We start from the raw sequence: 27,529 nt of genomic DNA, 5'->3' as shown, positions 1-27,529 counted from the left end.
ACACAATATGTACACAAAATAACCATCAGAAATAGCATAAAAATACACATGGCCCTAAGTGAGGGCCAAACTATATAGGTGGAATGTGAAATAGTGACCCCAACCAAAAGAAGTGTGGTAGTTAGATAAGGGAAGATAGAAACACCAAAAGTAAGTACAGTAAGTGTCCCCAGCAACCAGGTGTAAGGTAGTTACCCACCCAGCTGTCACACAGACTAACACAGGAAGTAGTGGTTGGAGTTTGTGTAATTCAGGACCCTTCCCAGTGGACCCTGAGGAAACCAGCACACAAGAGGATGACTGGAGAGTGCCCCTACCCCAGGATAACCAGACAACAGGAGTACCTACACCAGGGACCTGGATGCAGAGGGGAGAAGGGACTCTCGCTGAAGTCAGTGGAAGCCTCAGATTGTCCAGCTGCTGTCACGACCCATGGGCCAGGCCGGTGGAAACCAGGGACGGATTCCAGACGAGGGGAAGGTGAAGTTCCTGCAAGTCGGAGGAAGAAGAAGTCCAGCTGTGGGGTCCAGGAGCTGCAGAAGATCCAAGGAGTTGCTTACTAGCTGTCACTCAACGGTCACCGGAGTGCAGGAGGGTCACTGACCAGCAAGGTCACCAACAAGCATTGGCAAATGTAAACATAAGCTGAAGAAGAGTTTGCAATGTTTTCGGGGACCAGCAATGTCCACGAGCTCTGCCCAGGAGGAGAAGTCAGGACTGGCTCTCAGCACACAGGAAGGCCAGCAGAAGTCATTGAAACCCCCACGAGTGACCCACAGGCGATGGACACAGGGAGTCACAAGGAGGACTCACCAGCACACAAAAAACAGAAGTTCCATGTTGTAGAAGTTGCAGGACAAGGGCTGATCTTCACAATGCACAGTACTGGAGGCCAGGGCTTCTTGGAGCCTTAAGATCTCTCAGAGGACAACAAGCCTGGGCAAGAGCAACAGTCACGATGCACATGGGGTTCCTGTCCAGCAGCAGGAGCAGGTGCCCAGAGTTTCCCAAGTTGGTTAGAAGACAAGCAGGACTCAGAGGAGGCCATAGAGGCCTACCTGCGTTGCAGTCATTAGATGTCCGTGGGACATCAGACCCCACCAGCCGGAGGACGTTGGTTTAAGATGCCTGCGGATGTAGGAGAGTGACTCCTTCACTTCGAGGGAGATTCCTTTATGCTTCCAGGTTGAAACAGAGTCCTTGTGACCCTGGAAGATACACAGACTTGGATGTTGCACAATTCTGTCAGGATCCGGAGAAACAATGTTGCAGTGGGCGCCTTCCCACCAGATGAGGACGTGTTTCAGTTCCAAAGCACACCAGCAGCGGTTCCAGAGGCCAGGAGCAGAAGATGTCTTGCAGAGAGTTCCTTGGAGACTCGTGCTTGACGAATCTGAGGACCCACCCACAGGAGAGCACTTAAGTAATCCTAAAAGGGGGTTGGTCACTCTCTTAAGTGACCCACCTATCAGCGGGGTCTCTGCCCATCTTGTTTCCAATATGGCAGAATCAAGTGGCCGCCTGGCAGAGCTCTGAGCACCTCTTTTGGGGAGGAGCTGGACAGGGGAGTGGTCACTCCAATGTTCTTTGTGTAGTTTCGTGCCAGGGCGGGAACCAGGGGTTTCTCAACTGGTGCAAACTGGAATATGCAAGGAGGGCACCAAATGTGCCCTTCAAAGCAGTCTGGTGGTGCTCAGAGGCCACCCCACCCCCAGCCCTTACACATCTAATACACAGGGAGAGGTGGTCACACCTCTCCCTTGCAGGAAATCTTTTGTTCTGCTTCTCCGACCTGAGCCTGTCACACCAGCAGGATGGCAGAACAGTCTCTGGGGTCAGCAGCAGCGTGGGCGGCAGCTAGACCCCAGAAGGCTGCAAAGGCGTAACTGGGGGATCGTCTAAGGAAAACCCAGAGTACATGTTGTCATGCAACTAACACTGGACACAGTGTTAGTTGCATGACAACATGATTGCATGATTCCAACATGTTTGATACCAAACATGCCTAGGTTCAGAGAAGCCATTATGTAGTTGGACCACTTGTGTTGATAAGTGTCCACTACATACCTTAAGATGGCTTTGCCGCACTTACAGAGTCAAGGAACTGGCCTGGGGTTCGTAGGGGCATCCTGCTCATGCAGGGGTACCCTCACACTTAGGGACACGTACCCTGCCCTTTGGCTGAAGAACCTATCAGAGGGGTGTCATAGTGTCTAAGTGCAGTGACCAGGTTAGGTGGTGAAAGGGTGCATGCACCATTTAACGCAGGCTGCAATGGCAGGCCTGCAGACAGTTTGCATGGGCTAACATGGGTGGCACAATACATGCTGCAGCCCATGGGGGACCCCTGGTGTACCCATGCCCTGGGTACCTAAGTACCATATATAGGGACTTACATAGGTGCAGCTATATGCCAATTGTTGGTGTAAAAAGTTTACCAACAACCAAATTTAGGGGAGAATGCACAGTCACTGGGGTCCAGATTAGCAGGACATCAGTGAGCTACAGTCTAAATACACTGACATCAGGCAAAAAGTGGGGGTAACTATGCTAGAAAGATGGCACTTTCCTACATCCATTTCTATGAGGACCCCACAATGGCAGGTGCAGCTCCTTCCAGAACCCGTGGACGGAAGGACAGAGAGTATCTCAGTTCTAGGAAGAGACCTCAGAGGGCACAAAATAGGGGGACCCCAAAGAAATCGAATAAGATGGAGACAGTGGCTGCTATACAGGTGGTGGTGGCCATCAAGAAAAGACAGGATCGGATTCTAAGCAGGATTCCTTATCGGGAAAGGTTTCAGCAGACTCCAAATCAGATGGATCAATTATGATGCAAGGGTTTTTGACTGGAGTGACACCGCAATCAATTGAAGACTTGATCTGACTCTGCCCAACACGCACATAGACCGTCACCACGAAAGAAAATCAACCACACTGACCCACCTAAGGGTTTCATGACCCATTCAGCACCATCAGGAGTACCACGTATTGCAAAGCCTAGAAACTAACAGATGACTGGATCGAGTCACCCTCTCTTTCAAAACTACCAATGGGAGATGGCCCCTGAGACGTAGCCATGTGTTGGTTGGAGCGGCCCGTGGTACCTCTTCTAGCACCCCCCCTACCTGACCCACTGTAAGAGTTGGGTGAAGTTGACATGATGTACTTAGTTCCTGATATTTGTACGTTTGGGATGGGGACTCAGACTACTGGAGGATAAGCCAGCTGCCCAACATGGCACTTTCAACTAGAGACACTGGAGGACCTGACTTATAGAGAGACACTACACACACCTATTATTGAATACTTTGACAATGTAGGAAAGTGACCTCTTTCTTGGCATGTGTACCCACATTTTCTGCCTGTTGTCAGTATGTCTGACTGTGTATGACTGTGTCTACAGGGTTCCTGCTAACCAGGACCCCAGTAGTTTTGCTCTCTCCTCTAAATTGCACGTTATTCTTCCACAATTGGCATACTGCCCCCCCCCACGTAAGTTCCTAGTATATGGTACCTAGGTACCCAGGGCATCCCTATGGGCTGCATCAGTTGTTCTGCCACTCATGCAAAGGGTTCAGCAGGCCTGCCATTGCAGTCTGCGTGAACCGGGGGCACGTACCCGGTTTCACTACAGGTCACTGCACTAGGTCACTATAAGTCACCCCTTTGGTAGGCCCTCTCAGCCCAGAGGGCAGGGTAAAGGGACCTGTGTGTGAGGGCATCCCTGCTCTAGCAGAGGTGCCCCCACGAACTCCAGCACCATTTTACACGACTTCGTGAGTGCGGGGATGCCATTTTATATATGTACTGGACATACGTCACTACCTATGTTCAGCTACATAATGGTAACTCCGAACCGAGGCATGTTTGGTATCAAACATGTCGGAATCGTACCCCAATACTACTGCAAGTACGATTCCATGCACTCTGGGGGCTCCTCTGAGGACCCCCAGCACTGCCACCACCAGTCTTACAGGGTTTCTCGGCAGCCCATGCTGCTGCCACCCCTAAGACAGGTTTCTGGCCTCCTGCTGCTTGAGCTGATCAAGCCCAGGAGGACAGAACAATATATTTCCTTTGAGAGAGGGAGGTAACACCCTCTCCCTTTGGAAATAGGTGTGACTGGCTTGTGAGGGGTAGCCTCCCAAAGCCACTAGCTTTGCTTTGAAGGGCACATTTGGTGCCCTCCGTGGGTAAACCAGTCCACACCAGTTCAGGGACCCCCAGTCCCTGCTCTGGCACGAAACTGGACAATAGTAAGGGGAGTGACCACTCCCCTGTCCATCACCACCCCAGGGGTGGTGCCCAGAGCTCCTCCAGAGGGCCCCTGGGTTCTGCCATCTTGATTCTAAGGTTGGCAGGGAACTCTGGGAGCTTCTGAGTGGCCAGGTCATGCAGGTGACGTCAGAGTCCCCTCCTGATAGGTGCTTACTTGGTTAGGTGACCAATCCCCCATTCAGGGCTATTTAGGGTCTTTCTCTTGGGTGGGTCCTCAGATTCAGGTTGCAACATTCCAGCAGGGCTCCTCTGCAACCTTTACTTCAACTTCTGGCCCCCAGAACCACAACTGGACCCTCCAGGAACCTACAAGCTGCAGATCCACGAGGAAGACTCTTCTGCAACATTGTATCCAAAGTTTCTGCCAGCTTTGCAACAGTTTCCTTGCTGTGCATCCTCAGAAGACTGCAACTCTTCATCCTGCACAAGAAGAAGAATCTGCCTTGGAGTGAAGGAGTTACTTCCCTGCAACTGCAGGCACCTATAACAAGCGACGGCCGGCTGCGAGGATCCCCTCTCCTGCTGAGCTGCGTGGATCCTAAATCACAGGTGGTGGTCCGGAGTAGTCCCCTTGGTCCTCTCTGCCAGCTGTCCAACTTTGGTGCAGGTAAGCCTTTCCTTCCCATGCAGGACAGCACCCCTAGGACTGCGTCTCTTGCAGCTGCCAAGGCTTGTTTGCGTGTCCTCCAAGGGATCTTCAGGCGACGTGCAGCTACAGTCCCCAGCACTCCTTCCTGCAAATGCCAGCCTCCTGCGTGGTTCTCCTGCAGCATGGGATCCACTTTTGTAATGCTGCCTGGGCTTCTTCAGTGGCTTGTGTCCTCGTCCTGTGGGACTCCTGTGGGTGCTGCCTCTCCTCCTGTGGACTCTCTGCGACGTTGAGGGTCCCCTGTGACTCCCCCTCCTTGGATGAGTCCTCCTGGGCCTTGCTGGTCCCCGACAGCACCTCTTTTCCACTGACCGCACGTTTGCCTTTGCCAAGGCTTGTTCGTGGAAATCCTGCACCGACTCCCGTCTGCAATCTTCCTTCGGGGGTAGGACATTTTCTGCATCCATCCGGAACTCTTCGCCTGCTTTTGGACTGCAGTGCTGACCTGTTCTTCAGAACCGTCGACCAACTCCTGCATCCACAGCTGGGTGGGTAGTACCTCCTACTCCTCCTGGACTCCACTGTGACTCTTGGACTTGGACCCCTCTCTCCACAGGTCTTCTTTCTTCAAGAATCCACTGCTGGTTTTCTTGTAGTCTTCTCTAGGAGTTTTTCTTCTTTTCCTCCTTTTGGGTGGTTTGGGGAAAATCCAGTGATTTACTGCTGCATTCCTGGTCGCTGGGGTGGTACTTACCTTTGTGGTTTTATAATACCCCAAGCTCCCCTCTACACATTTTACTTACCTAGGTGGGGGTACCTTGTTCGCATTCCATTTTTTTAGTATATGGTTTGTGTTTCCCCTAGGGTCACAATTGGTTATTACTGTTTGCACTGTTTTCTAACCTTTTCTACACCTACTTCTGATTGTTAGTGTATACATTTAAGAGTATTACTTACCTCCTAAGGGTGGGTCATGTGTCTAGTGATTTGTGATAATCTGTGCCAAAAATAAAGTACCTTTATTTTTGTACACCTGACTGTTTTCTTTCATTTACTAAGTGCTGTGTGACTACAGTGGTGTTGCATGTTCTTAGCATGTCTCCTAGATAAGCCTTTGGCTGCCCATCCACAGCTACCTCTAGAGAGCCTGGCTTCTAGACACTGCCTACACTTCACTAAGAGGTGATACTTGGACCTGGTATAAGTACTTTGGGCACCCACCACACACCAGGCCAGCTTCCTACAGACAAGAACAAGGGAACAGCATCCCCCCTCTTACTAGAGTGGGAGGCCTTTAAAATAGTAGTCAGGGGTCACTGTACTGGACAGTCAGTGGGCATTAACAGGGAACTCCATGCAGAGCTCCGCACATTAGATAAGACACTTAATACACTGAGGATCTCCTTGAGCACAGACGCCGCTACAGCCCAACAGTTATTTGGCGGAAATAACAGTATGGATTAATTCTGGAAAAGCTGAGATGCCATGATCACAAGTTGTTAGCGTGGCTAATTCGACCTGAATCCCAGGGTTCCCCGTCACACACCTGAAGACAGAGGCAGGAACACAGGTTCACCCAATAGGAGAGATAGACCAAGAATTTCAGAAATATCACGAAGCTCTATATAGCAAACCAAGCATTCCTTTGGGCCACACAATTCATTATTTTCTAGATGGGCTTGATCTTCTGATTTTAGCATGCAAAGCGAGGACACCACTGAGAGGCCCAATGACGGCTCTAGAAATTAGACAGGCCATCAAAGAAGTGGCAAGGGGCAGAAACCCAGGCCTGGAAGGACTCCTGGCAGAGTTCAATACAATGTATGTTACCTTAATGGCGCTGAAATTGGAAACGCTTTACGCGGAATCCTTAAGATGTGGCTGCCTCCCTGATACAACCCGTAGCCCCACTGTTGTACCCCTCCTCAAGACTGCGACACCGGGGGCCCCCGTTACTGCATTTTGTCCATTATTGACACCACATCACTTACCAAGACCTGTAAAGCACAAGGTAGGCACAAGGGTCATAGACCTGACCCCTGCTTAGGCCAAACGCAAGATTGCAATGGCTTGAAAATACCAGTCGGAGCAAGCAGAAAAAACCTGGGTGAAAGCCGTCTCCAACTGGGCTAAGGCGGAAGAAAGAGTACTCCGTTGGGAGGATGCGAAGGGCCTCAGGAGACAATCTATGGCGGAGCTGTGGTCTGAGGTACTGAATAGCTAGGACACTCCAACAGAGCTACTGGTAGATAATGAGTCAGACACAACAGATGATGAAAGAGCAAGTGGTGGACACAGTGCAGTGGGCTTCTAATACAGGAATCAGACAAGACAAACTAAGGGCAGATGTAGGAAAATGGCTCCCTGTTGTAGTTACCCCCCACTTTTTGCCTGATATTGATGCTGACTTGACTGAGAAGTGTGCTGGGACCCTGCTAACCAGGCCCCAGCACCAGTGTTCTTTCACTTAAAATGTACCATTGTTTCCACAATTGGCACACCACTGGCACACAGATAAGTCCCTTGTAAAAGGTACCAGTGGTACCAAGGGCCCTGTGACCAGGAAAGGTCTCTAAGGGCTGCAGCATGTGTTGTGCCACCATTAGGGACCCCTCACCTAACACATGCACACTGTCATTGCAGATTGTGTGTGTTGGTGGGGAGAAAAAGGCAAAGTCGGCATGGCATCCCCCTCAGGGTGCCATGCTCACAGAATACTGCCTGTGGCATCGGTAAGTCACCCCTCTAGCAGGCCTTACAGCCCTAAGGCAGGGTGCACTATACCACAGGTGAGGGCATAGCTGCATGAGGAATATGCCCTTACAGTGTCTAAGTCTATTCTTAAACATTGTAAGTACAGTGTGGCCATATTAAGTATATGGTCTGGGAGTTTGTCAAAAACGAACTTCACAGCTCCATAATGGCTACACTGAATACTGGGAAGTTTGGTATCAAACTTCTCAGAATAATAAACCCACACGGATGCCAGTGTTGGATGCATTAAAAAATGCACACAGAGGGCATCTTAGAGACGCCCCCTGTATTTTATCCAATCCTTCAGTGCAGGACTGACTAGTCTGTGCCAGCCTGCTGCTGAGAGACGAGTTTCTGACCCCATGGAGTGAGGGCCTTTGTGCCCTCTGAGGCCAGAAACAAAGCCTGCTCTGGGTGGAGGGGCTTCACACCTCCCTCCCTGCAGGAACTGTGACACCTAGCAGTGAGCCTCAAAGGCTCAGTCTTTGTGTTACAATGCCCCAGGGCACTCCAGCTAGTGGGGATGCCCGCCCCCTGGACACAGCCCCCACTTTTGGAGGCAAGTCCAGGGGAGATAATGAGAAAAACAAGGAGGAGTCACCCACCAGTCAGGACAGCCCCTAAGGTGTCCTGAGCTGAGGTGACCCATGCCCTCAGAAATCCTCCATCTTGATTTTAGAGGATTACCCCCAACAGGAATAGGGGTGTGCCCCCTCCCCTCAGGGAGGAGGCACAAAGAGGGTGTAGCCACCCTCCAGGACAGTAGCCATTGGCTACTGCCCTCCCGACCTAAACACACCCCTAAATTCAGTATTTAAGGGTACCCCAGAACCCAGGAAATCAGATTCTTGCAAACTGAACTAAAAAGGACTGCTGACCTACAAGCCTGCAGAGACGACGGACGGCAACAACTGCTTTGGCCCCAGCCCTACCGGCCTGTCTCCAGATTCGAAAACCTGCAACCAGCGACGCATCCAACAGGAACCAGCGACATCTGAAGCCTCAGAGGACTGCCCTGAATCCCAGGACCAAGAAACTCCTGTGAGCAGCGGCTCTGCTCATCAACCAGCAACATTCTTGCAACTTTTCTGCAACTTTCAATGACCTCACTCTTCCCACCGGAAGTGTGATACTGCACCCTCTGCACTCGACACCCCCCGGGTCGAGATCCAGAGAACCAACCCCACAGGGAGGACTCCCTGGCAACTGTGACCCCGTGAGTAGCCTGAGACGACCCTCACAGCGACGCCTGCAGAAAGAATCCAGAGGCTCCCCCTGACCGCGACTGACTGTAACAAGGGACCCAATGCCTGGACCAAGCACTGCACCGCAGCCCCCAGGACCAGAAGGAACCGAACCTCAGTGCAGGAGTGACCCCCAGGCGACCCCTGCCTAGGTGGCTGGCCCGAGAAGCCCCCCTGTGCCCTGCCTGCACCGCTAGAGTGACCCTCGGGTCCCTCCATTGAAACCAATATAAAACCCAACACCTGCTTTGCACACTGCACCCGGCCGCCCCGGTGCCGCTAAGGGTGTGTTTTGTGTGCCTGTTTGTGTCCCCCCCAGTGCTCTACAAAACCCCCCTGGTCCGCTCTCCGAGGACGCAGGTACTTACCTGCTAGCAGACTGGAACCGGAGCACCCCTGTTCTCCATAGGCAACTATGTGTTTTGGGCACCTCTTTGACCTATGCACCTGACCGGCCCTGAGCTGCTGGTGTGGTAACTTTGGGGTTGCCTTGAACCCCCAACGGTGGGCTGCCTATGCCCAGGAACTGAGACTTGTAAGTGTCTTACTTACCTCACAATCTAACCATTACTTACCTCCCCCAGGAACTGTTGATTTTTGCAGTGTCCACTTTTAAAATAGCTTATTGCCATTTTAACAAACACTGTATATGTTATTGCTCTAATTCAAAGTTCCTAACTTACCTGTGTGGAGTACCTTGCATTTTATGTATTTACTTCAAATCTTGAACTTGTGGTTCTAAAAATAAATTAAGAAAATATATTTTTCTATATAAAAATATTGGCCTGGAGTTAAGTCTTTGAGTGTGTATTCCTCATTTATTGCCTGTGTATGTACAACAAATGCTTAACACTACCCTCTGATAAGCCTACTGCTCGACCACACTACCACAAATTAGAGCATTTGAATTATCTAATTTTTCCACTATCTTACCTCTAAGGGGAACCCTTAGACTCTGTGCACACTATCTCTTAATTTGAGATAGTATATACAGAGCCAACTTCCTACAGCAGAGATAGGGGAGAATTTGCAGAAGCCTTGTACATGAACATGCCCCTTCCTCTTACCCCATACACGGAGACTATGCTGAGAGAGGACAGGAGCGCGTCCAATCCGAAACCTCACCTACATACCCTCACAGTAACAATAACTTCTGCCATAGGCAGAGAGGCAAAACAGATGCCTTCCTCCTGGCCATATTAAGATGTTATGTACTCTACTCCCAGAGATGTTTAATTCAGTTCGTAGTCTAAGTTTAAGAGACAAAAACATAAGTGATTAATGTCCTCTTCCCAAAGCATGCACTCCCCCATAAGAGCCGACGGGCAAGACACATTCAAATCCTCACAAACTGGACGTGCATTGCACCGCCAGATGCCCACACACAACCAAATCCACTCTGGGTAGTTATACTGAGCCCTCACTAACAAGGTATCCATCCGTCTAACATCCCATTCAGTTGACATACTGGAGGAGATAAGCTTTGATGGGAGACAATTAATAGGGGCAATGTCTTACCTGAATATTATACCAGAATATTGTTATCTGCCCAATGCATGTTACATGAGATGTAGGAAATGTTGTCAAAACGAATTGAGACTGTAACTGTATATGGAAAATGACCATAAAGATATATTTAAAAATAAATAAAAAAGGTAGCCCTTGGTCCAGAAGCTCCCTTTTTCAATTTGGTGTAAATTTGTTCAGTAGTTTTTGAAATATTAAAAGGAAACCAAATGTGTATATCTTGAGACGCAAACCCTTTGCGAATCCTCCCCATCACGGGCAAAGATCTGATTGGCTGAAAACACTTCAACCAGGAAGTGAAGCAGCTATTTTGGGACTTGGCTTTAACCGAGCACCCAAACAAAAAGATGAAAAAAAAAAATAAGAGAGCAGAGTAGGAATACCCTGAGCCCCTAGCCTTGGTCCAAGGGTCCCCCTGGGACACAACCAGGGCAGAAAAAGCATTTTTCTTTAAATTGACATCCAAATTCATGTTTTTTTTGTTTTTTAAAGCAAGCGCAGTCTCCTGCGTTTGCTTTTAATATTGCCCCCAGGTGGGCCAGGTCCTGGGGGCATATTTGGTACAATTATGAAGGAGATGGGGCGCACGAGGCACCCCTCCAAGGGCTTTCCAAAGCCCTGGGGAGTACCACCTTCCCGGGGCTACATGTAAAAGAAATGCAGGGGTAAACACAGACCCCACCACCAGGACCCGGGAACCGCCCCCTCTCCGGGGCAACAACATGAAAAGATGTGGGGAGCCGCGTGGAATAAAATTGTGCATGAAAGCAGGGAACTGGGGAGGAATAGAATCTCAGCCACCGTCATAGAAAGATATCTTGAGGCAACAGAAAGGTAGCAGGGAGGATTACTGACCTTGAGCACTGCACTACAGACAATCAGTGAGCCCCTAAGTTTCAATCAACACTGCAAGGAGTTTTAGAAGGCACACTTCACATATCACCACATAGATGCTGCAGGGGCAAAGATTGGTGTTCACTCACATAACTACATGGCCACGCAGATCATAACAGGGGGACTGTGAAAGTACAAGTAGCATGCCGCACTGAAGACAAACTGCGAGGGAGTATGTCACACACAACACCACAAGTAGTCAGGGATACAGTTCACATAAAAGCACCCAAACAAACACTAATTGATCACAACAAAGCAAGGAGGCCCTATATGTACATGTTGTACACAGCACCACACAGATACAACTTCGTGGTAGCAGAGGGAATACTTGATGATGTTTTAGTCACATCTGCTATAAAGGAATATGGTAATTACATAATGGCTACTGCTATAATACATTATTCTGATAGATTTGTCGAGAACACATTTGAGCATAACATGAAACATGTCAAATAATGTATTAGAAGGTAATGTGGACATGTGTATAAAGGTGTCTGATGGTTTGTATTATTATCTGTTGTGTGCTACAAAATTGAGAATCTAATTAAGACATTTGATAAAAAAGCTTATACTCTTGCAACTTTAACTCATGTCTCCAACATGTGTTTAAATAGATGATTTTGATAACCGAGCCATGGGGCACAGATAATGATCAATATTTTTGCCTTTCTTACAACTAATACACATGTTTTAAATTAAAACAAAAATCACTAAAAATTGTGTTTTAGAAAGTAACTAGAAAACTCCACAGAAGCACAGGAGATTCTACAGGCAATCAAATCCATTCTGTCCATAACAGCCTGCATCGACTGCCAGCAGACAGAGGGCAAAGAAAGCCTTTAATTCGAGGAGACTGATGTGGTACATCTGCTCCTTTGGGGAACGATGTCTTCTAATCACCAAGGTCTCCTAGTGTGAATTCCACCAGAGTATGGAGGCATCCATTACCACTGTGGCTACATATGGGGGTGGACAGAATGGCCCCTGCAAGTCTAATGGCTCATCACTGACCACCACTGAAGAGCTCCTGCTGCCTCTGGAGAAACCCAGATCACGTGTGTCAGAATACCCAATGCTGAGCCCAGTACAAACAGTAGCACTGCTGAAGGGCCTTCATATGCCAATGTCAGTGGAGTAACAAAACTTGAGGGGGCCCATCTGTGAAGTACATGGAGGGGCCTCCCTTCGACCCAGTCAGGAGATCTTAGGCAAGGGGCCCAGTGTACTGTGCTGAGATGGCCCCCTGGAGCTCAAGCTCCCCACACAAGGGGGCTGCGGGAGCTATTGTTACACCTGTGGCCAATGTGCATGGCAGACAAGCAGAATGCAGGAGACATACAAGGTACCGGGTAGTCAGAGCCAGAAGAAGAGCTCCCTACAGATGCATTGGGATATCCCAAATCCTCTGGGAGGAGCGAAGGCTCTAAGAGGATGTTGGTTCCATAGCTGTTTTTATGAAAAAGATGCGCTGAGAGGACTCTGAGTACCATTTCATTAAGCTGACAGAGCCGGAAAATAAAGGGAAGCAATGCTGTGATGCTTAGGTGGTCTGACATCAGCTGCAGCAAACCCAACTTCAGAGCCTATCATCGAGGTATTGAAATACAAAGACCCCACCCCATCCTGCAAAGATGCGTTGCAACCACTGCCACACTCTGGTGAAGACCCAAGGTACAGATGTCAACCCAAATGGGAGGACTGTGAATTGCTAGTGGATGGAGCTTACAACAAAACACAGGTACCACATGTGCAATTGCAGGAACTGTATGACTAAATATGCACTCTGCAAGTCAAGGAGACCTTCCAGTCTCCCAGCTCCAGAGCCAGCGAAACCTTTGCAAGGGACAGCATCTTGAATTTCTCTTTGCAGGGAAAGGAGTTCAAGACCTGAAGGTCGAGAATAGGACAAAGCCACCTGTCCTTCTTCGAGGCAAGAAAGTAACAGGAATAACATCCCCTTCCAATCTCATGATCAGGAATGAGCTCCACCGCTCCCTTGCTCAACAGGACTACGAACTCATGCATCAGAAAGCAGCCATGTTTGGGAAATGTTCGAGAAGATGGGGGGAGGAGATTGAAGTGGAAAACACCTGGAAAGGAATGGCATAGCCATGCCCAAATATCTGAAGGATCCAGTAGTCCAATGTGACAAATGGCGACACACACACACACTTCCACAGGCCACAAGTGCTCCTCAGGAGCAAGTTACCGCAGTTTTGCGGGTGGGCTAAACAGGAACAGAAAGAAGAGGGCGAAGAAGAGGGCTGTTGCTGGTTGTGGAGGCCTCAGGAACCACTGCCCTCCTATACTGGTGGAGAAATTGGTTTGGCTGGGTTGGGTTTGCCAAAATGGTTTTCTCCACAAGAACCTACTAGCCTTGCTGTATTCCCTGTGGAATTGATGGGAGAGGGACACCAGCTCCAGGGAATGAGCTGTAGCCTTCTGCTGCTTGAACCTTTCCAGGGCTGTCTCAGCCTTCTCTCCAAACAATCAAAAGACATTTCCATTAGTCCTGGATGTCCCCTTAAAATCAGGTGTATTATAACCAAGCCTGTCAGCAGATGGCGACAGATTCCATTGATCATGCCACTGAGTCAACCGTGTCCAAAGTGAGCCTACATCCTGTTGACCTCAAACCAGTTTAGTGAATTGACCCTTTAACTGATCATCTAAGCCAGCTCCCATAGAGCATGGGAAATATCCTGCAAAGGACACAAGTCTCACTGGAAAACCAGAGAACAAGGTTCCCTGAAAACTACTTTTCCCATGGCCTTGAGTCTGCTCGAATCACAGTCTGGAGTAGCTGTAGGGAACAAGCCAGGGTTTTGCTTGGAGCAGGAGGATGCCTGCATAGGACTACGGTATAGGATGGGCAGTCAAAACCATAGAGTCACTAGCTGCTGAGCAATGAGGGTGGGCAGCCTTGTGGTTCACAACTGCAGCTGAAGTAGACTTGCCCCACGCGGCTAAAATAGGCTACATTAATGCCTTGTCAAACAGCAACAGAGGCTCATTAGCTGAGAATCGGCTGCAGAATCTGTTAGGATATTTGGCTTGTTTTACTGCACCTGAGGTCTTTCAAAGGAGAGCCATAAAGGAGGAGGGACTGACATCCTATGTCTATTTGTTTGACAGTATCTAGTCACTCGAAGTTTGCACTGCCAGATAATCAGCACTGTCTGTGTTTAAAGGATGGAGAAAATCACTTGCGTCACTGCCATCATCTTTATGTTTTACTATCCCAGGTATATGTGTCTAATCTGACCAAAGACATTTATTTTGCCAAAATATTTATGTCTACGCAGGAGCCTGCATTTCGAATCCTCAACCTACCTCTGAGCCTGTCAGCAACAGGAAGCCAGTATGGTCTTTGTTTTGGAAATTTCTGCCGCCTGGGGTAGAACCTCCAAAGACAGCACGAGCAACATTACAGGCACCACTGGTAATGCCTCTGGAGGCAGGACAGGCTCCACTCGCACTGTAACGGAGTTGGTAGAAGTCCAAGGGGGGTGACTTGCGCGAAGGGATGACCCACCAGAAGAAGCCCACTCAGGAGTCACAATGTCTCCATGGAGTCAGAGTGTACGCCAGACGAAGCACAGCAGAACAGAGCCAGCATTGTTTGTGTGAAGGCCGCAAACTACACAGGGTGAGTTCCAGTGGCTGGAAAACCCACAGAAGGATCCCGAGTGACAACCAGCTCTGTCTCCAAAGATAAAGCCAGGATTCTGGGAGCTCAACTGTCACTACTCTGAAGACCTATCATGGGTGCTCAAGCAGCACCTTGGCACTGAAACGGCCCTCCTCTGGTGCTTCTTATCTTTCTTTTTTTATTCATCTCTCTACATCTAGGCCAACTTGCTTGTCAATGGCAATCAAGATGTTCTTCAGCAGGACCAGGATCCAGAACACTTTTGTGCTTCATGGGTGTCACGGCCTGGGCGACCAACAACTTCATTTCCTCTTCTCTAATTAATGGCCATGGGATGCATGAGGCAGCATTTATTGTATGACCCAAAGTTTTATCTTAATCCCAGACACTAAAGGCACACCTCAGGAGGCAGAGAGATACAAATGGGTATCTGCTTAAGGCAGGATTGGTAGTGATTTAACACGAACGTTAGGGGTGGGGCCATCTTGTCAGTACAGAATACTAAAATCTTTGCTAATTTGAAAAACAATCATAAAGGAGAGCACTACGGATCCATGTCAAAATGCATGGGAAGAAAGAACCAAAATAGGTGTGCCGGGGTAGTACTACATGGCTGTGGTGATTTCATATGGAGGAGGTTTCTGCACCGAAAAAGAGTTGAGAACCATCTCCATCTGTCACCATGGGAGAACTGTTTCAACTCTTCCAGATCCAGTCTGGAGCCTTGAGTAGATTCAAATGGTGAGGAATATGAAGGTAGAATTATCCTTCACAAATCTGAGAACTATCATATTGCTTTATTTTTGTATTCAGTATACGCCATTAAAATTAAGGAGCACTTATTTGGTATTTATTTATTTTAAAAAAAAAATTCTATCTGCATTTATCCTTGTTTTCTGTTTGTTGAAAAAGTGACGTTGCATTTAGTATATTTCCACTTCTATTTAAGGGGTAAGGGCACACTCACATTTGGAAGCTTGATGTATTTCAGGACACATAAGGTGCATCACTGATGTACAATAGGCTGATGTAGCAATGTAGTTCTAACACTGGAAGCTTAGAAAGCATTCTATCTTTTTAAACTCATCAGTCAGCACAGCCATTGGCCTGGCAGTCATGATTAACAGCATTAAAAATAACCCCAACTATAATTGATAGCATGGTCCAAACATTCTTATTTTTAAGACAAAAAAATAGCACTACATGGAAATTATTATAGCACAGCTCACATACAATGCGACACAGAGACTGCAAGGCCACATGTCACAAACAGCACCACACGGAGAGTACAAAAGCACATCTTACAAACTGCAGCACATTTAATCTACAAGGGCACACCATACACAAAGCACCACAAAGAGGCTACAAAGACACACCTCAGGCAAAACGCCATCCAAAGGTTATGAAAGCACACATAACACACAGCAGCACGAGGTTAAGAGGGTGCATGTCACATATAGCAAAACATGAAAGTTATTATGGTTATAGGTCACAAGGGGTCCAACAGAACAGAGGTCAATACAACTGTATTTCAGCTGCTTTCAATGCATGCCAACATTTATATCAGAATAGTGGGGTAAACAGAAGGACTACGCACAGTATAATTTCATTCCAAAGATCCTCCAGCTTGCTGTCCATGTGACCAGTCTGGATAATTTCAGCTTCTTTTTTCAATTTCCTGAAAATACAGAAAAACAAATATTAGAGGCTGGTTTTATTTTCTCACACATATAACACCAACTGTAAGCTGTGAAAAGATATGCCTCAGTTACTCACTCAACAATTCATGTCGTAGTGCTAACCAACAATATTGTGATGGCAATTAAATATACAAGTTCCATGAACGCTTTGGAGAAGAAGCATATTTAGCAGCACTAAGAGTGATCCTAATGTCAATGTGCCCATCTGCTAACCAAGTATTTCAGTGTCAAGAGAAGGCTCACAAACATTAGAATCGTGAACACCCCAAACAATTTGTTGCCTATAAAACAACTGCCATTAAATTCCAAACACCCAAGCTCCTGAGCCAAACAACAAAAAAACGTACTCTTACACAATTCCATACGTAAAATAGTAAATAAGCATGGTGGCCTAGCACTCAATGTGCATAGCAAGTGGACAGTGGTAGAAAACTCGGCAAGGATATGGTCTTTAGGGGCTTGAGGCTCCAGTCCATGCCCATTACCTTGGTCAACATGGGAGAAAGAGAAAACCTCAAACTTGTGGTTGATCCATTAGGAGGTATTCAAGGCAACTAGCATCTGCATAATCTGTGTGCTAGGTCACACCAGTCCTGTTTTTGTCTTGGGCACCTATTGGTGCAGTGGACTGACCAGATGCAAAATCAGCCCAACATAGAACGCTTGGTATTTTCCTGGTACAGCATCTGGCATCAGACTTCTTCCTCCTTAGTGCCTCAGTCATGTATCCCCACATGTGGGCACTTCTGCAACTGAAAGTCAATCCAGTGCGTTCATTATTCAGTAGCTTTTTCATTTCACAGGAAACTGAGATTGGGCCACCTTGTGCCTCAGGATCCGGTCCCGTGATTTGACCCAACCATGGAGCAAGCAATTAATGATGTTCACTGAAGGGAGCTCTTTAAAAAGTAGAGGATTCCCAGTAAGAAATCCCTGGAGAGGTTTGGGAGTAAAGATTCCTAGACTGCAGTTGACATGCCAGGCCAAATTCTCACTTGTGAAAGTCTGGCTTAGTATCACAAGCTCTTAATTCATCCTTTTTACAGTTTGTCTGTTTGCACTGCAGATATATGTGTTGTTTAAAGTCTGAGAAACTCTGGGGTTTAATACTACTTCAGTATTGCAGCAGATTCAGCAGAAGAGGCAGAGTTGTATGTGATGAGCAACCAATTCACTCTCAAAAAGGAATAGTCTTTGTAGGAAAGTGCCCTTTTTGACATGGTTAACCCCACTTTTTGCCACTGGTACTTAGGTTTTTCGACTGAAGCTGCACTGGGGGTCCCTGATAACCAGGTCCCCAGTGCCGGTGCTCTTTTCTTAAAATAAGGTAAAATGGTCTAATTGTATACAGTTGGCACACATTGTAGCACCCCTGTAAATTCCTAGTAAATGGTAACCCTGGTACCAAGGGCATGGGTACCTAAGGGCTGCAGCATGTATTATGCCAGTCTAGAGGAGCCCCCCACACACAAAAATTGTACGCAGACTGCCACTGCATGCTACGTGATATGGTGCAAACCATGTGTGAAAACACGACAAGGCACACTCATTGTGTACCATGCAAAAGTCACTGCATATAATATATGTAAGTCACCCCTACAGCAGGCCTTTGAGGCCTAAGACAGGGTGCATTATATTTTATGTGAGGACATATTTGTTGGAGCAGATATGCCCCTGTGATATCTAGTTCGATTACTAGATATTACAAGTGAACAGGGAAACCATCTTAAGGTACTGGGCACTGGTCATTACAAGATAACCAGCTACATAATGGCTTTACTGAAACCTACGGTGTTTGGTATCAAACAACTTGGTATAATAAACCCATACTGGTGTCAATATTGGGTTTACTATGACATGCAAGCAGAGGGCACCTTAGAGATGCCCCCTGAAAACCTATTAGTCTTCTAGTGTGCTGGCTGACTGGTATCCACTGGCATGTCACCACATTCATGTTTCTGACCCCCTAGAGGTGGCTCTTCAAGGCTAATGCCTGCTCCGGAGGAAGGTATTATCACCTCCTCCAGCAGGATGGCTAGTAAATCAGAATTTCTGAGCTGCAGACTTCAAAACCTCTGCCGCCCTTTGATATGTGACGCTTGGCTTCCCCCAGACCTGGGGGAATGCCACCAACCCTGCCCTTCAGCCCATTTGGCACCAGGACAGGAGGGAAATCAACTATACAACAGGCGTGTTGCACCTCCAGGTTAGTCACACCTCTAAGGTAGGCTGCCTAACGTACCAACAGGGGTTCCACCATTTTATTTTTGTTGGAACTAGGAACTCTGGGACATGGTTACCCCACTCCCCACAGGAAATGGTCATATAGGGGGCGTAGTGATCCCAGAGGTAGGTAGCCCACTGGCTACTACCCTTCACTCCTGCTGTTTTTCTTTTCCCTCTTCTGAAGGTGCACCAAGAGCTGTGACAGCCTCAAACTCGCCAACCTGCCAGACAAAAAAGTTATGCATCTGACCCCCCCGCCCAAGTCCATTGAAACTAACAGTATCTTTGTGGATCTGAAACCCTCAAGAGCCGAGCACCCCTTTGAGTTCTGCCAGACAAGTCCCTCAATCCCCACTTGCAGCCATTTTCTTACAGGTACTTTCCCCCATTGATTTTAGTGTGTAGCATCCAAGGGTACCACTGCTGGAACCACCTCTGCACCCAGACACCTCAGAGCAGGTAAACTCGAACAGTTGGTGGTTCTGAGGACCTTATCCCCTACTTACCTTAAGCCCTGAAAAACAGCCCTGTAGGTCGTTTGCAAGTGACCCTATGCAATGTACTTTTCTCCCATAGGGTAACATAAGCGTGCTCAAGGATTATGCCTCAAATCTGACAGCTGTATTTGCTGTAATTTTAAATATCATTAACTTGAAAAGTACTCACCTGATCCCGAAGATCTTGGTGTCTAAATTAACATAATAATCAATGTTATTTTTTTAAATTGGTGTAGGATTTCCTTATTTGAGTGTGTGTCTCCTATATTGACTGTGTGTGAAAACAAAATGCCCAACATTCCCTTTGATAAGCCTAAGATTGCTTGACCACAATACCACAAATAGGGGACCGTGGGACTGTTAAAGCAAGCTCCTGTACACTAGTGAGGATACCCGGACTCTCTGCACAGTGTAACTCATTTTGGTACACTATACAGAGAACCAGCCTCCTACAGTCCTCCATTATGCTTCATCAGTTAGCCTAGGAAAAGTGGCAATGTTACACATTCAGCCTGGACCACCGCGGACTTTTAAACCTGAACACTCCCAAACTCAACCCTACACAATCGCAGCTTAAGCGTTGTACTAACGCTAACTTTTAACCCAACTTCTCCAGCCCGAACACTGTGAGACATGGACAGTACAAGCCAAGTCTTGAACATTGTCAAACCAACATCTGGCGTCACCAACACTATACACCCAATCAAGCTTTAACATCACTAATATAAGCCCAGAACACCCTTAAGGTTTCGAGCGTCAGGGTGCTGTAGAACTTTGAGGTGGTGACCCCCTTCATCTCCACCTTGGTGACCGTGATCACAAGTGAGTATTTCTGAACCACTGTGGTTCTTCTCACCAGTGGGCAACACCAATATACCATGGTGACCAGGATCATACAGTCACCCCAGATCCCCAGTGAACTGCCTCTTACCTGTAATGCTCTTGTGTATCTTTAATCAACTTCTTCAGTTCGTCAATTCTCTCTGCAGTAAGCTTGCGAACTATGACGTCTTCCACTGTCTCCACCACCTCACCCTTCTCACCACGCTTCCTCCTAGCAAGAGAACCAGACCCAGTAAATTGACATGAGTTCACGTGTTGTAACCAAAACTTCCAAATGCTCACAATCATCTACAACACAACAGTGTAAAACTGCCCAGGTAAGTCATTACATATATATATTTTTTAAAGCATTCGGTCACTTAAATAAAGTAACAATTAACAGATCACCTTCTTATGCCAATTCTATAACCACTTGTATGAGAGACCTGCCTTCAGTGCAAGGTTAATGAAGGGCTAATAATAGTTTTATTAGCTCTGGAACAAAGCAAATAAAGGTGATTCTTATAAACAAATGAATTCATAAAGTTAAAATGGATATGTTATTTTTTTATCCTGGGATGGTGTTGATTTCTTCTCAAATCTTAAGTGACCCTTACTATCATCATGGGGCAGAGTAAAGTGTTGACCTCTGATCAAAGTTCTATCTTTTCTGAATGAGTTTGCAGGAGGTGTTAGGAAATATCTTATTACCCTTAGAACATTTCAGAAAAGCTAAAACATGATTGAAGGACCTGCTACGATGTTCTGCCATATTTTTACAGTGGCTTACTCTTACTTTCTTCCAGCAGAGTCCCTATAAAATCGTTTTTTAAGTATAGAACACATTTTAAATCTGATACTCTTCTAGAGAGGCCAACCCCTTTGTTATAAAGCAAAAGGCAAATGACCAATGCATTGGTACTCTCAGAGATTACAGGTTTCCCGCCGACTGTGTTGCTTTAAAGCATACTTCTATCCTGCGACTCACGAAATCTGTGTGAACTCTGTCACCTTTTCATTGCTTAATGTTCAGTGTTGTTGTGAAAAGGAAGGCCTACCCTCTACAGAGGACAAGGTAGATTATTTGTACGCAGAAGTGATTTAACTAGTGTTAGGGAAACCCAGTTGGTGGTAGTCAAAGTGCCTGACTGGGGTGATCTTTGTTACAGGAACTATTGGACTTGCTCATTTGTCCACCGACCTGTGCAGGCAACAAAAATGTCAAATAGTGGGAGTAAGTATTACACAAAGTACTCTTTCTAGAACACATGTTTTTAAAGTCTGATTACATAGAATATTCTACAGAATATGTCTCCTTAAAAGGAGAAAGTCCATACACCTACAAGTCTGAACTTCCTTATATTTCTGACATCCCAATCCCTGTCTGTCTGACACCACCCTCAATCATGACATAGTCAAATCACATCCAACAGATGCTTCACAGCTGCAGAAACCCTGAGCTGTGACCTCTCCCCATCCCTAGCATGAGCCAGGACATCAGATTCTTTAAAGAAGCCTACATACATACCTATGTCGATTGCTCAGCACCCACATATTATGAGCCTTTCCATACATACCAAAATGCCTGCAATAAAATGTCTTGTACCCCTTTATTACGAGTAACTGTTTTTCATTTTTTTGAGCTCTCAAAGATGCTCCTGCATGGCTGTAGTAAATCTGAAGTCTGAATGTGTCTGGGTTTGTTATCAATAGGTTTCTGTCAAATATGCTACTTATTTTGCTACATCACTTCCTAGTCTGAATATATCTTGGGGTTGGTGCAGGCTTCCTAATCCCCCATATAATCCCAGGGCAAGTTGATCTCTGAATTCCTGCAACAATGTTGGCTAGGTTTCTCTATGTTGGTCAAACAACATGAATCCAGTCCTGGTGTCTCTTTTACATGTTGTCTATTTTTCAAGAGTGTTGAAGACTGAGTCAACTAGATCGAACTACTACATCTTCCAGACACACTGATTTGTTAATTGCAAGTCTAGATCAGGAAGGAAAATGTTACCTGTAACAGTCTTACAGCTTGAAGCAAATCTAGATCTTGATGCTATTCCTTATCCCATCATCTAGTGGTTGATTCAGAAAAACATCTAAGAAAATGCTTTTGGGAGACAGTGATACGCAGTTCCTATATGGCTCCCGATAGTCCACTGTAAACCCACAATGATCCACACCTTGATAACCATGTTCAGATTCTACTTGTCTAGTGTAGAATAAGAAATCTCACCACACCTGTGACAGAAGGTTAACTGCTGGATTTCATCATTCTACCTGTAGCAGAAAAACTGCTTTGTAACTTGACTTATACTTATGCATCACATGGGATATAGTGTAATTAACATATGTAAACACATGTTTGATTTTTTTGCAGAAGTTCGAAGTAGTTCAGACTGAGGGGCATACGGTCCAATATATCCAGCACAAAGGAACCGATTGTAACTGAACACATGGATAGATATCTGACCTACTAATGCTCCAGCGACTGTAGAGCTTGGAGATGAGCATGTCATAAAATGTCTTGCACCATGAAGCCCAGCTAACAGTTTAAAGTTTTACAGGATAAATCTGGTCAACTTTGTGTGGTGAAGAGGCACCATTCGCCAACATAATCAAGGTGATTATCTTGCTTTAAAAAATGGTATTTGAGCTAAATTTGTTCCTTCAGAACTTTGAACAGTCCCATAATTTCTTGAAAGCCTCTGGCAATACATAATCTGCTCAGTGGCTGTGAACAGTTAAGTTAAGCCTTCTGGGTATTATATACAGTTTTCTGGTTTCTCTGCATTTGGATCTCTAATTTTTGCTTTTCACATTAATACTGTCTAATATCAACAGAAATTCAGCAGCAAACGTGGATTCAAAAATGTTCTAATTAAAATTGTTTTCATTAGTGTACACTTTCTTTAAATTGCATTGTACTGTGTCTATGTGTGTGCCATCAATGAACTAAAATGCCAGCTTCATAAACTCCACCTCCACAAGCAACTTGGATTAGGTTTGTTTTTTTCTCATAACAGTTAGACATAAACATCACTAATTTCGAGACCAGGTTTCTGGACATCAGTGCCCAGTGAACATCCAGCATACTGATGATCTGAATGAGCAATGTAAATTTTTCAACCTCTCTGATGTGGAAGGAACCCAGAGTCTGAAACGTCCTTAAAAACAAATTATGGTTTCCCAGTGCTCTTTCTCTTCTTTATCTCTGGGACAGACTACAGCTGGAAGTGCAGTGAGGTGAGTAACAGAAATTGTTTTTTTGATGACTGAGATACTGAGTGACACTTAATCACTAGGGAGAAGAGTTTAATGTAATGAGTTCAGAGTAACAATGCACATATGACATTGTGTGGAGTGGATCAGTGTTTATGTTAACCTTTACAAATTACTTTGTTAGCTGAGAGTGTGTGTATTTTACAGGTGCCATCTGATGAGGGGATCTCTATTACACAGTACTTTGCAAGGTAAATAAGGTACTGTGGTCAATATTGAGTGCCAGCTTTAGTTTTGACCATCCTATGGTCCTGACAAGAGCACCTGACATTTGGCAAGGGTGATTTAGGAATGGCTCGTCCTTTACCACATGATTTTTAACGGGTGTGGAGTTTTATAAAATATCTACTTGTCCATGTGACAAGTTGCTTCATAGATCTACTTGCGCCGTCAAAAAAAATCCACTTGTCCCTCTGGCGCCATGTAGTGCGACAACAAATTATGGGAGCAATGTCATAATATAAAAGCTCTAATAATACTCTTATGGCATTGTTCATACTTTAGTAAGGACTGAATACCAGCATTTGGGCACTTTTCAGCAGATCTACATACGGCACCTGGAGATAAGGGAAAGCAATAGTTCTAGGGTTGGAATGCTCTGATGCAGTGGTTGCCAACCTTTTGAGATCTGTGGAACCAAACATATCATTACTGGAACCCGGGGACCCCCAATTGAATCATTATTGGAATCCGGGGACCTCTACTGAGTCATCACTGAAAGCTGGGGACCTAATTTGTTAATATTATTTAGGGGTTTTCATCAGCTCTTCTCTAATCTTTTCCCATACAGAGAAAGGTTGAAAATGTACTCCTGGAGTAAGTAAAACTTCCTCTAGGGTTGGAAAAAAGGGGATGGAGGGAAAGTGAACTTGTAAACGCTTAACAGATTTTTTGCCTGAGCAAATCTACACATGCATATTTGCTTGTGCTAAAATACAGTTCAGAATTATTTTCTAGGAGTACAATTTCCTGGCCTACTTCTTTAAATTACTGTTAATTCATGAAAGTTGTAAATTTGCACTAATGCAAGGACATATACTAAGTGTGCACTTTTGTGGTTTTCATTAAGAACTGCATTCCTAATTGGTTATTCTAGACCTTTTGTTTGTATTAAAATTCTATCTCTCTCTCTCTGTTTATCGTTTGGATTCACTGAGTGACAGCATTCTACTCTCTCATAAGGTGCATATTGGTGCATAAAGTAGTTCTGTTCAGTGCACTGGTGTGCTTTTTGAGACCATAAGTATTTTTGCTTTTGCCAATATTTATGATGGTGAGGGTCCGGCACCTCCCACAATAACGTTTTACAAAAACTAAGTCAAAACAAGTCATGCGTTAAAAAAAACAAAATCTGACCATCAATGTCAGGCCTATTGGCTTTGCCAATGCTTGTTTAACTTCTTGCCCTTGTCCCCAAACAATATGTACTGGGCACCAGGCTATAGAACTTCCACACCCATCTTTTAATCTGTGGAGACTCACCAGGAAATAATAAAGTAGATTGCTGGAAGGCTACTCACACTATTTTAGACATTAAGCTATTTTGCATTCAATAAGACCCTTCTTCTGAAACCCTGCCCCTTCATTGAAGGACGGAACAGTCAGGTACAGAACACAATGTGACAACACCCGCACGGTTTGGTAATAGAGGAAGTGATTGAAGGTGTAAGCAACGGAAAAAGACATCAATCCTGATCATGTGGCGTTTGGAGTTAACTGACTGACTGCCTACCTCTGTATAAATAGTCAGGGGAGAAGAGGCTCTATTTATCAGGAAATTCGGACCTCAAAAAGATTTTGGCCATGCCTTCCCCTAAGCACTGTCCCCTCTAAGCAATGTAAACAGACAACAGTTTGAGTTTGAGAACTAAAAAGTTTGAGTTTGAGAACTAAGGATATTTGTAGGTTATAATTGATTTGGATGCTCTTTTAGCAGTAAATACCACTCAGAAAACTGTCTCACGCCAGATTCCTCATATGATTTTTAGGGAATTGATTAACTTAATGCTTATCAATGTGCCTCAATCATTAAAACAGAATAATTGACCTTTGTGAAAATTAGGTCCTTTTTTGTATTTAGTTATCCTATGTGTAGTTATCCTAAAGGCCCTGATAAAGCGACATCATAAGCTTCAAAACATATGTTGGCATATTTTCTGCTTGATGTAAACACTAGACTTGCTGTGAAAACATTCTCAATAAATTAAGATATCTGAGAAATTGGAAACGTTTCCTGAAATGTATTTCCTACTAGAAGAAAATATAAATGAAATATTAGATACAAATATCGTCCTTAGTTCTAGACCTCAAACTTGGTCTGTTTGTTTATGTATATATATAAATTGTGCCAATTACGGCAGTGTAGCACATCTAATACATGAGAACGTACGGTGATCGATTTGTTCAAGGCTCATGAGGTACTTTTCCTGACATTTTTCATACATGTTCTATGGACAGGGACAGTTTGAAGCTAACCTGCTTGGGTTGAATGGTACAAAGATTTTGTGATACACAATTAGGTCATGTAGGTAACTAAGATTTTAAGATGGACAAAACCATAGAGAAGTGAAAGGGTACTTGGCCCATGTGAGTTGTGCAACAAGGCTTCTGTGTGTATTTAAATGTAACTTGCATTTCAGACCACTGCTATACATCCAGGCATACTCACTTTGGAGTTTCTGTGGTTTCCAGTAGCTCAGAATACTGCGAGGCACAGTGCTGCAAAAAGGAAGGTGAGAAAGACTGAGTATACAAAAGAACACAATATGAAGGGAAGCACACTTAGAAAGGCTGTAGAAACAAGACATGCTAAAAGAAGGCAGAGGACAGAACAAATAAAAGACAGTCGAGAGAGCTGAGAACAACTTCAGACAGAGAGAAAACAACATGGCAGGCTTAGACAGCATAATAAGATGGATAGAAAAACTGCATCAAGCTTAAAGTCTGAATTCCTCTATCTAGCATTCCACTTTCAACTTTGCTATGCAAAAAAACGAAAAATACAGTCCAGAGTGTGACCAGGCAAGGTCGAGTGGGGAGAGAGACCAGTGAAAGCAAATACACAAAGTTATTTCTCCAACAAATCAAACAGATCGCACAATGAACTAAAGTGTCCAGATAGCAGAAAAGTGCAGAGGATGAGAAGTCAACAGAGGAAATTCCAAAGACAATGTAAAACAAACAGAAACAAACCTGAATAAGTATAGTCAGGAGATTGCACATGTCTCTCCATAGGAGGTATTCTGTGCTGAGTCTGAAAGTAGACATATTTAGCTTACCTTCTGAGAGAACCAGTCAGGTGGACGTCCTGGCTCTGCGAATGGCTTTATGGCCCTGCTCACTGAAACCCTGCATAAAACAGGAAAGGTATGCTCAACACATGACAGCATCAGTCTAAAGTGGATGTTTTGTATAATTCTTGCATGAGTCCTCACAACAGGCAAGAACAGTTGGTATCTAATGTTATTTCTCATTAGGCATCAATCCTTCCACTGACAAAGAAGCACGCATGCTTGCTTGCTTTTCTCCCTGAAAGGCACAAGGGCATGATTCCTTCTCTGTTCCAATGTCATCAAAGAACATGCCAAGCTCTGGAAACTTTTCATAGCCTACGGACAGCTACATTTTATAAACCTAATAACGAAGACATTTCTGTGAAACTGCTCATCATTTAAATCAAGGATAAAATATTAACTGCATCAGTCCTGAAAACTGTGTGAGCCTTAAAGAGCTATTATTTGAACATGTAATGTCTCTTCTGTTACATGTTGTTGCCTGGATCCAGAAATCTCATATTACAAGCACAAAATACCCTTTTCCAGTTCGATCCCGCACCAGAAGATTCAGTGTATTTCAACTGAAGGATCCTAGTTATGACACCATGCCAGAGAAAATCAGCCTGGATCGGCTGTAGCATACTTAAGGCATCAAAAGGGGGGTAGCGATTGGCTTGTGAATGCTTCAAGGCCAACTACCCTTTATTTATCTGCTACATCCTTCATGGATTCCACAAATAGGGTGTTTCTTTTTTTAATTCTTTCAGCCTTTTTTAATTTATA

The 27,529-nt window shown here is 45.4% G+C and overlaps 1 protein-coding gene across 3 annotated transcripts in view; it reads right to left on the bottom strand.

Moving 5' to 3' along the window:
• BRD8 (bromodomain containing 8) overlaps positions 1 to 27,529 on the bottom strand; it is a 378,782-nt gene that overhangs the window by 302,319 nt on the left and 48,934 nt on the right. For all 3 annotated transcript variants that reach the window (XM_069244463.1, XM_069244464.1, XM_069244465.1), the window contains exons 3-6: positions 26,750 to 26,819; positions 26,140 to 26,189; positions 20,296 to 20,418; positions 16,539 to 16,619 (exon numbers count right to left, since the gene is read on the bottom strand). In XM_069244463.1, the coding sequence (XP_069100564.1) occupies positions 16,539 to 16,619; positions 20,296 to 20,418; positions 26,140 to 26,189; positions 26,750 to 26,819 (324 nt within the window). The remainder of the gene's footprint in view (positions 1 to 16,538; positions 16,620 to 20,295; positions 20,419 to 26,139; positions 26,190 to 26,749; positions 26,820 to 27,529) is intronic.

Source organism: Pleurodeles waltl, chromosome 7, assembly GCF_031143425.1.
Source record: "Pleurodeles waltl isolate 20211129_DDA chromosome 7, aPleWal1.hap1.20221129, whole genome shotgun sequence".
Classification (NCBI taxonomy): domain Eukaryota; kingdom Metazoa; phylum Chordata; class Amphibia; order Caudata; family Salamandridae; genus Pleurodeles; species Pleurodeles waltl.
This window is presented reverse-complemented; position numbering and strand designations above follow the sequence as displayed.